This window comes from Miscanthus floridulus, chromosome 1, assembly GCF_019320115.1.
Source record: "Miscanthus floridulus cultivar M001 chromosome 1, ASM1932011v1, whole genome shotgun sequence".
Taxonomy (NCBI): domain Eukaryota; kingdom Viridiplantae; phylum Streptophyta; class Magnoliopsida; order Poales; family Poaceae; genus Miscanthus; species Miscanthus floridulus.
The window spans coordinates 77,245,470-77,257,497 of NC_089580.1; the positions used below are offsets into that span (position 1 = coordinate 77,245,470).

At 39.5% G+C, this 12,028-nt stretch overlaps 1 protein-coding gene across 2 annotated transcripts; it reads left to right on the forward strand.

Moving 5' to 3' along the window:
• The first annotated feature begins 1,239 nt into the window (after positions 1–1,239).
• LOC136487598 (pentatricopeptide repeat-containing protein At1g12620-like) lies at positions 1,240–11,090 on the forward strand. Of its 2 annotated transcripts, none has more exons than XM_066484719.1 (11): positions 1,240–1,604; positions 2,497–2,668; positions 2,738–2,955; positions 4,184–4,247; positions 4,905–4,977; positions 5,467–5,544; positions 5,742–5,899; positions 7,082–7,250; positions 9,898–10,101; positions 10,448–10,581; positions 10,695–11,090. In XM_066484719.1, the coding sequence occupies exons 1-8, from the start codon at positions 1,245–1,247 to the stop codon at positions 7,147–7,149; spliced, it is 1,191 nt and encodes a 396-aa protein (XP_066340816.1). In that variant the 5' UTR covers positions 1,240–1,244; the 3' UTR covers positions 7,150–7,250; positions 9,898–10,101; positions 10,448–10,581; positions 10,695–11,090. The 2 variants fall into 2 exon arrangements, with proteins under 2 accessions (XP_066340816.1, XP_066340824.1); XM_066484727.1 differs by having other exon boundaries at positions 7,086–7,250.
• The last annotated feature ends 938 nt before the right edge of the window (positions 11,091–12,028 follow it).

A 12,028-nucleotide genomic window follows, 5' to 3' on the forward strand; every position in this document is an offset into this window, starting at 1 on the left:
GATACAAGTGCCACTTAACCACATCATACTCAATATCTAGTATGAACATATTGTGTACAAAACATCATGACGTGTGCTACCATCTAGATTTCTTGCCATGGCACATCATACTCAATATCTAGTATGAACATATTGTGTACAAAACATCATGACGTGTGCTACCATCTAGATTTCTTGCCATGTTACGCTCCATAATTCATTGCACTCAAACTTATTTAAATATGTTATACCAAGGGTGCATGTCGCACACATGCTAACACAACTACTTTGAAGATTTATCCACGGCTCGAGATGGGCGCCCACTATGATCTTGGCTCCGCTGACACTTTTATGTACTCAGGACAATCAACGTCGACTAACTATAATAGATAATGATAGCTTTTACTAGCAAATAAGCACCAAAATGAGTCCATCAAAATTCAAACCATTTTAAGCTAGGCACCGTAACATAGAGCATGATTTTAGAAACAAATTCTCAAACAAATTTTCTAAAATAAAAAGAGATTTGAAAGCCTGTGATATACCTAGATATCTATGTTTGAATAGGAGTACTTAGAAAGTAGCTATTGCAGTGCTTGAACCGTGACTTGGGGCTCTTAGTGGGTTTCAACTCTAGCCTATCCCAACTTACTTGGACTGAAATGCTATGTTTTTGTTGTTGTTGTAAACCAGGTTTTTGGATTTTTAATTGCATTATTTTACATGTAAAAATATATTTGGATATCTTTTATTTTTCTAATGAAATTCAGTTTTTTTATAAAAGTATTTATAGTCCAATTTACCTTCTTACTTTCAACTTAGTATGATTTACTCGCTCTGATGTGGTGCCACATTAGCAAAGTCACCATTAAAACCGCTTAGGGTGTAAAAGTGAACGGTTTTCAAAAGACGAAGAGGTTAAAAAAAATAGTTTTATAAATTAGGAGAAAAATTGGACGACTATGATAGTTAAAGGAGATAAATTAAACCTTTTTCTAATCTAAAAAAAATGGACATTTTCAATCTTTTATAGGTTGAAATTGAAGTCGGTTCCATCTGCGTACCAATTTCTATTTTCTGTTTAAATTTATAGGGGGCATTTCACATTAATTAATACGAGTAACCCACTAGATTTATCTCCAGTTTGAACTATTGTGTGCAACCGTATCAATAATTCCGTTTCAGCACCTTGCCTCCAAAACTTCAAATCCACCAAGCCTTATCCAAAACCCCTCGCTTCACTATTCCGCTAAACCCCGGCCACGATGGCCACCCCCTCCACCTCCGCTCCGGCCCCGTCGCCGTCCTCCGCCTTCCCACTGACCACCACCGCACGCTTCCCCCGCTCCTGCGCCTGCGCCGTGCGAGCCTCCGCGCTCGCCGAGCGGCGCCGGGCACCCGAGGGTGGGGGCGCCGGTGGGGACCGCTCGGCGGCCGCCGGGGCGGTGGAGAAGGGCCTGCGCCTGGCCTTCCTCGAGCAGCTCGCGGAGCGCGCGCGGGCCGCCGATGCCGCTGGTGTGGCCGACACCATCTACGACATGGTCGCCGCGGGGCTTTCGCCCGGGCCGCGCTCCTTCCACGGCCTCGTCGCCGCGCACATCCTCGCTGGCAACGCTGAAGGCGCCGTAAGTTGTTCCTCTTCTCAAGTTTGCTCCCACTGGACTACCGCACGCGTAGGGAAGCCCCCATGAGGTGTTTGATTAAACACGCATACCCATTTCGTGTGCCTGACTGCATGTGCTAGGTAGTAAAGTCGGCATTGGTGAGTGCCTGGGGATTGTTGGCTGGTGTTATTTTACAGGAATTGTCATCCTACGAGCTTTTGATTTAGTTAGTCAAAATGTCCAGAGTAGATACCTCATACCTGGGTGTAATATTTCTGTGACGGCCTTGGGCATTTCAAAGTTGCAATGTTGCTAGCCCTGTCTTCTGCAGCCTAGAGAGCTGTAGACCGTAACTGTTGTGCATCAGAGCAGTAATTTGTTGTTTGGTCCTGGGTCTGATGTATCATAAATTATGATGCAGTATGATCATGCATGCAAGTATTTGTTATGTTATGTAGTCTCACCTTACTAGATATAATAAGGCTAGTTAGTTGTGATACAATCCAAGCTTTTAGTCTGAACATGGGTGTTTTTTCAATTCTGGAGATCAGTGAGGCAGAGATATGGAAGATCTAGCCCTGCATTTTTCTTTTGTCATTTTTTTTTTACTGTATCCTCTGATTCTTGTTCACTTAGTAAATTTTTGTCTTTAACCTATCTATGGCGGCTTCATATTAAAAAGAAACAAATATACATAAGTTGATTCCTTAGCCCTAAGTTTATTTTAAGCTGGAGCTACGCTTACGTGCTGTAGTTCTGTAGCTGGTGTATATTATCTACTTAGGCAGGATCTTTCCTGAATTTTTCTTGCATAATTGATAGTTGTAGTTTTAAAAAGTAGGTATGGACGTATTTATTGTAAAAATCAAACTTAATGCATTGGTCTAACAACAATTTAAATTTCTGAATGCAGATGCAATCTCTTAGAAGGGAACTCAGTTCTGGTGTGCGCCCTCTACATGAAACTTTTGTGGCTCTGGTCCGTGTTTTTGCCAAGAAGGGTCTTTCTACCAGGGGCATGGAGATCCTTGCTGCCATGGAGAGATATAAGTATGATATTCGCAAGGCTTGGCTAATTCTTGTAGGTATGAAAACTGATTTGTGTTGCATATTTGCTATATTGGAAATATGATAGTAGTCTTTGTTTGAAACAGAGGAACTAGTCAAGAATCATTATCTGGAGGATGCCAATACAGTATTTCTGAAAGGGGCAAAAGGTGGCCTACGAGGAACTGATGAAATTTATGATCTTTTGATTGAAGAAGATTGCAAAGCCGGAGATCACTCCAATGCTTTGACAGTTGCATACCAAATGGAGGCTTCTGGAAGAATGGCAACCACATTCCATTTTAATTGCCTTCTCAGCCTGCAGGTTAGCCTGCAATTTTTTTTTTCTTGAATACGTAGGAGAGCTGTGTATCATTGCATTAAGAAGAAGAAAACTGCAACACACGCCAATGCCACACCCACACATAAATCACTCTAGTTGCATTCATACCCGTTACATAAAAAACATGACCAAACCTGAACACTTGCAAGCCAACTACCTACCTGGCAACTACCTTCCAGATGTGCTAATCCCTTGGCCTGCAAATTTTATTTGTGCATCCGTGGATAACTGCGCTTTAAGGCTTTAATACTTCTTTATTACTGCCTTTGTTTGTTTCACTGACCACTTGATCTAGTAGAGGACTCCACAGGAGGCAATTTTATTTATGCCAATACCTAGAACAAAGAAATGGACCCAATTTCAATTATATAATGAGAAGATTATGATTTGGTCATGGAAAGCACATCTTGGAGATGATACGTCATATGAATGTCTGCTAATTGCTGATGCTTTGATCATCCTCTAAATTCTACTATAGGTGGCTGTCAGTTTATGTACTTCCTCTGATCCCAAATATATGTTCATTTAGGACTGTCCAAAGTCAAACTTTAGAGCTTTGACCATCAATTTCTAAAAGAAATATATAGATTGACAACTTGATGTTACTTTATTAAACATTATTTTCATAAACCTTCTATCATAAAATGATTCTACAGATATTCCTAGTCAAAGTAACGTATTGGAAACTTTCCTAATGTCCTAACGGATTTATATTTGGGATCAGAGGAAGTAGCTAGCTATTTAGGCTTCAAGGGCTTTGTATTGAACTGCTAGGCAGTGTGTGGTATTTCCATTATAATCACTTCTACATCATGTATACCCTGTTCTGGACTTATTAACTATTTGCATATATTATTTTATTGGAGCAGAATTTTTTGCATTCATGTGTCTCGCTTCATCACATGATGGTTGTAGCATGATATGCAGATTTTAAATTTTCTTATAGACACTATACCATATCGAGATGGAAAATTTAACTAAGTGAAAACCTGTAATGATGCTGGACCTAAATCCTGCTGATATCAGCTTATTAAGCAACCTTTGAACACTGGATTAGCAAAGTTTGAAACTAGGAACACTTTAGATAAGATATGTTAAGCTGCAGAACCTTATGAACATGGTTTGTTGAATTAGCATTAAGGTTCGGTTTTTGGATATATATAATAACAATATCGTAATGCTTATTTTAAATAAAAGCTCATTTTGTCAGGCTACTTGTGGAATTCCTGAAGTTGCTTTTGCAACATTTGAAAACATGGAATATGGAGGTGAAGGTATGGCAATCATTTAAACCAATTTTATGCTATGGTCTTCTGTCATTTTCCTATTAAGATGTGCTAGTTTGTTAATTAGATAATGATTCCACATACATATATTGAGACTTGAAGTGTGGCAGCCACTGTCCTTTTTTTGTGTCGATGTGGTTTTACTACCGAGTGTTGCATGTGTGAAACCAAGTTGTGTTCATGTGGGTGTGGTACTAGTAGTTTCATTGGATAGATGTTCTGTTTTGCTTTGAGCATGGTTTGTGTAAAACTAGCTGGTGTCTCAGAAGCTTTTTCGTAGTGAGGCTATTGAATGCTGCCACCTTCATATTTTGCTAACATAGTGAAATGAATACAGCACATGTTCTTTTAGGGTTTTGGACCTTATTGCAAAATAGCTCCGACAGGGGGAAAATAGTCATTCTTTCTTGGGGTGTTTGCTTGGGAAAATAGTGAGGCTATTGAATGCTGCCACCTTCATATTTTGTATTCTGTTTTTCCTAATGACATTGCCCTTTGCTATCACTTTTGATGTATCTCAGTAGCGCTGAAACAGTACTTCATGCTTCTCTTACTAGAAAGAAAAGAATCTGGCTGACTTATGTGCTGTTGTTCGTTGTTGGTACTTTGCTAAATGGATACTGATTTTTTCCCATCTCTTTCCAGATTACATGAAACCTGATACTGAGTCTTATAATTGGGTTATACAAGCATTTACTAGAGCAACGTCCTATGACAGGTATACTTAATATTTACTTCCATATATAACTACATATAGCTCTGCCATATTTGTTTGCTTTATTCTGTTCTTCCTTTTTACCTAGCTCTCTAGTCAACACAATCATGTATTCATGTCTATTTGTTAGAATCAAATCTGCTCTCTTGGGCCCAAATAATGTGTAAAAGAAACATATAGATAATTATAGCCCAAAACGATTCATAAGACAGCAAGCCGTGCCCTACCAAAATATACTTATTATATAATCTTTTCGGGAGTGGCTTTCTCATATGACTGTTCTTTCAGAATCAAATCTGACAACAGAGCAAAGAAGCCATTCTTTTTCTTTTTCTTTTTTTAAAAAAATCTTCACTTTACCAGCTTGTGTTTCAACAGACAACTTCATATCAGCTTGTTACATTTGACTCTGCATTTGAATTCAAATGTAGTTAGTGATTACACTTACAAGCATTACTCTTTCTTATATTCTATGATGTGTTTGGCATTCAGGGCAGCGGATGTGGCAGAATTACTCGGGATGATGGTGGAAGATCACAAACGTATTCAGCCTAATGCAAGAACTTATGCGTAAGAACATTACCTATTAGCATATGCCAGTGTTTACCATTCGAGTCCCATGTGGAAGCAAGTATACCATGTGCTGCAGCTCCACATGTCTTATGGATGCCAACTGTCACATACTATTCTGTGCCAGCTCTGATTTTTCTTGTAACTCCTGTTTTTCTTTCGAAAGCAATGAACTGATGATCAAGTATTGTTTTCAGGTTTTTAGTGGAATGCTTTACAAAGTACTGTATGGTTAATGAATCAATCAGGCATTTTCGTGCTTTACAAAGAATCCCTGGAGGAACAAAAGTCCTTTACAATGAAGGAAATTGTGGTGATCCACTTTCTCTCTATCTACGATCATTGTGCCTCGATGGTGAGTTTTCACTCTTCTATACATCAGATAAGAGTGTCAAAGTTACTGATTGTGTTGACTGTTGAGTATTTGATTATGAGTTATGACCCTCCTGGTGGACAATGTTTAGGGCCTGTTTGGTAGAGCTCCTAGAGTGATTCCAATGGGAGCCCTGCCAAATGGCAGTTGTAGAGAGTGATTTTTTTGGTGTGGTCCCCGGAAATGAACTAAGATGATGGAGCTGAAAAAAACAGCTTCTTATTCACTTCCTCCATGGAGTTTATCCTAGAGAATCACTTTTTGGCCACAATATCACTTTGATCCACAGTATCACTTCCTGGGGGAAGTCTACTAAAGAGGCCTTTAGCCTGATACAAGGACCTAGCATTGTTTTATCAATAAAGGAGAGGAAATATTTTTTTTTTTGTTTTTCTTATATTCTTCAACCTAAGGGATTGTTATCTTGACATTTCAAAGGTTCCGCTTTATGGAGAAATATGATATAAATCAGCTTTCTATTGGACCTGTAATTTACTAGAATAATCCCCTTTTTAAATAGTAAAAGCGGTCCCTACGAAATAGCTGTAGTAATTAGAAAATGTCCAAACTACTCCTCCCATGTTTGGCCTATGTCCAGATAACCTCCTAAACTAACATTTGGTTCAATGTAGTCCCTCCAACTATTTCAGTTGGTCCAATTTACACCTTAAAGAGATTTTTGTTTTTTTTTTGTTTCTCTATGTACAAATTGTGTTTTAGTTTCAGATTTTGTGAGGTGACAGAGGGCATCATATTTTGTGTTAGAAAAATATATTATAATTTTTTTATCATTATGTTTTGTACGGATATTGTATCTCTAGTGTTAATTTATTATTAAATTACCTAAGCTATCAAAATAGTGGCAAAAAATTAAGATATATATTTATAACATAACTTATGATTTCCTCTATCACATCACAAAATTTAATATTAAAACTCAACTTATACGTGGAGAAACAAAAATAACAAGTCCTGTTAAGGGATAAACTAGACCAACTGAAATAGTTGGAAGGAGTAAATTGAACCAAATGTTAGTTTTAGGGAATTATCTGGACATAGGCCAAACTTAGGGGAGTAATTTGGACTTTTTCCTTTTAATTAAGCCGTTTGGATTTGTTTCCCTTTGTGAAGTTCTTTAGTAGGTAACTTAATTTTTATAACCAGGAAGGCCTGTTGAGTTGCTTGAGGCGTTAGAAGCAACGGTTAATGATAACCAAAGTATCGCACCTTGAGCAATGATCTTAAACAGAAAATATCGCACATTGGTGAGCTCCTGGATAGAACCATTACAAGAAGAAGCTGATGTTGGTTTTGAAATTGATTATGTGGCCAGGTATGAGTCCATGAAGTTTAAGGTTGTTACCTCAAGCATATCAGCTTTAGTTGCTCACATGACATTTTTTTTTCCTTCTAATGATGAAATGACACATATACTTTTAACGTTTGGTGAGGCATAGTGCAAAACTTGCCTCCTCACCCTGTAACATGTGATACTTATGCATGATGTTCCTTTTGGGCTAGTATAAAGGAAGAACAAACATGGAGAGAGAAGTGCACAGTTACATAACATATGCACGTGCAGAGTCTTGTTCATGTTAGTTACTCTGTTGGTACCACCTTCTTGCTTTCCCTGTAGTTCACCATGCCGTCTTCCATGTCTCTGGTACTTCTAACAAGAGTTATCTCAGGCGTAAATGTTGATTCAGGGTGCCAATTGAGTAAGAACACAATCTGATTGAATTACATTTCTAAGCTTAGAGGCCCCCGCCATGCACCACAAACCACATTCCATGTTAACAGCCCTAATTACATCCTGCACATTTGGCCTCAACTTCTCAAATACACATGCATTCCGGTGTTTCCAGATCTCCCAAGCCACCAGGATTATCAGGGATTTGAGACCCTTCCGCTAGTCTTTTGGTACAACCGAGCTTTTGATTTCTTCTTCCACCCAGAGAAATGGGACTCTGCGCCTCCTGGTGCCAAGTTAAATAGGCCTAGGTGCTGAAGAGTCATGATCCTAATTTAGATGCATAGCAAAAGCAAATGGTGAATCGACTTCTCGGCCTGATCACAGAAAGGACAAGCCTTCGGGTGGGGCAGGCCATGCTTTGCTAGGCGATCAGCCATCCAGCACCGGTTGTGAAATACCAGCCATATGAAAAACTTGCAGCGTGGAGGTGCCCAGCTTTTCCAAATCCTTCGCCAGGAACCAAACTTACAACAACAACAACAACAACGATGACGACAAAGCCTTTAAGTCCCAAACAAGTTGGGGTAGGCTAGAGTTGAAACCCATCAGAAGCAATCAAGGTTCAGGCACGTGAATAGCTGTTTTCCAAGCACTCCTATCTAAGGCTAAGTCTTTGGGTATATTCCATCCTTTCAAGTCTCCTTTTATTGCCTCAACCCAAGTCAACTTCGGTCTTCCTCTGCCTCTCTTCACGTTACTATCCTGGCTTAGGATTCCACTACGCACCGGTGCCTCTAGAGATCTCCGTTGCACATGTCCAAACCATCTCAACCGGTGTTGGACAAGCTTTTCTTCAATTGGCGCTACCCCTAATCTATCACGTATATCATCGTTCCGAACTCGATCCCTTCTTGTATGACCGCAAATCCAATGCAACATACGCATTTCCGCGACACTTAGCTGTTGAACATGTCGTCTTTTCGTAGGCCAACATTCTGCACCATACAACATAGCAGGTCTAATCGCCGTCCTATAAAACTTGCCTTTTAGCTTCTGTGGTACTCTTTTGTCACATAGGACACCAGACGTTTGCCGCCACTTCATCCACCCTGCTTTGATTCTATGGCTAACATCTTCATCAATATCCCCGTCCCTCTGTAGCATTGATCCTAAATATCGAAAGGTATCCTTCCTAGGCACTACTTGACCTTTCAAACTAACATCTTCCTCCTCCCGAGTAGTAGTGCCGAAGTCACATCTCATATACTTAGTTTTAGTTCTACTGAGTCTAAAACCTTTGGACTCCAAAGTCTCCCGCCATAACTCCAGTTTCTGATTCACTCATGTCCGGCTTTCATCAACTAGCACTACATCGTCCGCGAAAAGCATACACCAAGGGATGTCCCCTTGTATGTCCCTTGTGACCTCATCCATCACTAAAGCAAACAAATAAGGGCTCAAAGCTGACCCTTGATGTAGTCCTATCCTAATCGGGAAGTCATCTGTGTCTCCATCACTTGTTCGAACTCTAGTCACAACATTGTTGTACATGTCCTTAATGAGCCCGACGTACTTCATTGGGACTTTATGTTTGTCCAAAGCCCACCACATAACATTCCTTGGTATTTTATCATAAGCCTTCTCCAAGTCAATAAAAACCATGTGTAGGTCCTTCTTCTTCTCCCTATACCGCTCCATAACTTGTCTTGTTAAGAAAATAGCTTCCATGGTTGACCTTCCGGGCATGAAACCAAATTGGTTCATAGAGACTCGCGTTATTGCTCTCAAGCGATGCTCGATAACTCTCTCCCATAGCTTCATAGTATGCAAACTTAATGGTTCCAAAAAAAGAATGCAGCATAGGCCGATTTACTGCTATATAAGCCAGACTGTGTAAACTTCCATCTAAATTGATCTGGCACATCCTGCTGCAATGTCAAACCATCCACTAAATCCCAGATCTGCAGATATTCAACAAGAATCTGCACAGTAAGGGCCCCTTTGATATCCTCCACCCATTTTCCATTCAGGAGTGCTTGAGCCACCGTCCTTCTCTTAGCAGTTTGCTTATGGACTGATTTCACTAAATTAGGGACTTGAATTGGGAGTCCTGCCCAAGGCCTAGAGGGGTCTATTTTATTGGCCCACAGCCATCTGATCCTTAAAGCCCAGCATTCAGGAATGTATTTGCCTTTTTGTTTAAAATGCTTGGCTATGTTATGTTTGTTGCATTTATTGGTAGAGCTGAATTTTTCAGTACCAGGCATTTTTCTGTCTGACTCTGTAGATTGATGATGATGAAGACTGGTTTCCTGAAGATCTAATTGAAGCCTTTAAGGTTATGCGAGAGGAGAGAATGTTTGATGTATCAGACATGTAAACTACAGCAGATGCCTGGGGATGGACATGGGAAAGAGAAATAAAGAATAAGATGCCATTTAAGTGGTCACAAGAATGGGAGGTTGAGTTGGCTATCAAGATAATGCATAAGGTATTCTTAGCTCTATAGCCACTACTGCAGGTTCTGTTGGATGGCCTTAAGCGCCCTGTTCGCTTGGCTTATAAGCCGTATTTTTTCAGTCAACGAACAGTATTTTTCTCTCACAACAAATCAACCAAGAGTACTTTCAGCCATGGTTTATCAGCCAAGCGAACAGGGCAAAGATTCTTCCATACTTCAATCACCTTCAAGTTAAATAAATACATTTTCCAATCACCTTCAAGTTGAATAAATACATTGTTTTTGTCGTTATTTTTCTATCATTGCGATGGCATTTTGGGTTCCACCTAAACTATTTGTTGTTGGAACTTTCGATCACTGCTTCATCGAATTTCAGGTAATAGAACTGGGTGGTTCTCCGACAATTGGTAATTGTGCCATTATATTGCGAGCTGCTATGAGAGCACCACTCCCATCAGCTTTTATACCAATATTGCAAACAACACACAGTCTAGGTTATAAGTTTGGAAGGTAAGATTTTGATTATTATGATGTTCTCTATAATTTTGGGTTTTGCTAAGACAGTGCTGTTGTGGAGTAGCATGGCTAATGCATTTTTTCCTTTTCCTTTGTGCTTTATTCAGCCCACTGTATGACGAAGTAGTCCTATTGTGCCTTGATCTGGAAGAAATTGATGCAGCCATTGCAGTAGTTGCGGAAATGGAGACTGGTGGGATTAAGGTGCCAGATGAAACCTTGGACAAGGTGCTTGCATCCAAACAGTCTGGAAACTCTGCCCTCCCACCACCTTCAGAGGAGTAACAAATTTGAACCTTTTGCTGCCCATGCCTGATGTGACACCAGAAAATCACAAGCAGTGCAATGTTTGGAGCTTGGCAAAGAACATCTTATATGGCAATTTGTCGCCTGTGTGTCCAACGATAGAGATGTGAAGTTGTATGATATCTGGCATGGTATATTTGATGAGTCCTTTCCGTTGAATGTTTATATGAAATGGTGAAGCATGAGAAAAGCTTGAGTTTTTTTAACTGGTGGAATAGAATGGGTGCGTTTTAAAAATGTAACTTCTTCTTTAGGATCTAGATTCTAATGTCAAGATCGGTTAAGTGTTGCTGTAATTGTAACAAATCTCATCAATCCAACAACAATGACATAGCCTTTCGGTCCCAAGCAAGTTAGGGTAGGTTAGAGTTGAAACTCATCAAGAGCCCCAAGTCATGGTTCAGGCACTTCAATAGCTGCTTTCCAAGTATTTCTATTTAAACATATATCTTTAGATATGTTTCAAGCTTTCAAATCTCTTTTTATTGTCTTTCTCCATGTTAATTTCGGTCTTCCTCTACCTCTTCTCATATTATTAGTTTGGCTTAGGACTCCACAATGCACTGGTGCTTCTGGAGGTCTTCTTTAGACATTGCCAAACAACCTCGACCGATGTTAGACAAGCTTTTTTTTAATTGATGCTACCCCTAGACGATCATGTATATCATTGTTCCGAACTCGGTCCATTCTTGTGTGACCACAAATCCATCGTAACATATGCATTTCTGTAACACTCAGTTGTTGAACATGTCGAATCTTTGTAGGCTAACATTCTGCTCCATACAATATAGCCGGTCTAATCGCCGTTTTATAAAACTTGTATTTTAATAGGCCAGTTTGAATAAACGATTTTCTGAAGCTTGTGAACAAATCAAACCGTCTAATGCAAATTCTCTTACAATCAGGGCTCCATATCCTGATTGTTAACCGTCTTGTCATTGTGAGCGGAAACCATCGCTTGACTTATTTGATGGGAAAAAGTTTACTTGACTCTAAATTATTACCTTGGTTTGATTTATCTTCTTGAACTAAAAAATCAGACATCTTATCTCCCTCAACTCTTTAAACTGTTTAATTTTTTTAAGGTGGGTTTGTCTTTTTTCTTTAGTTTTGAAAAATTGAGTAAATTCTTATA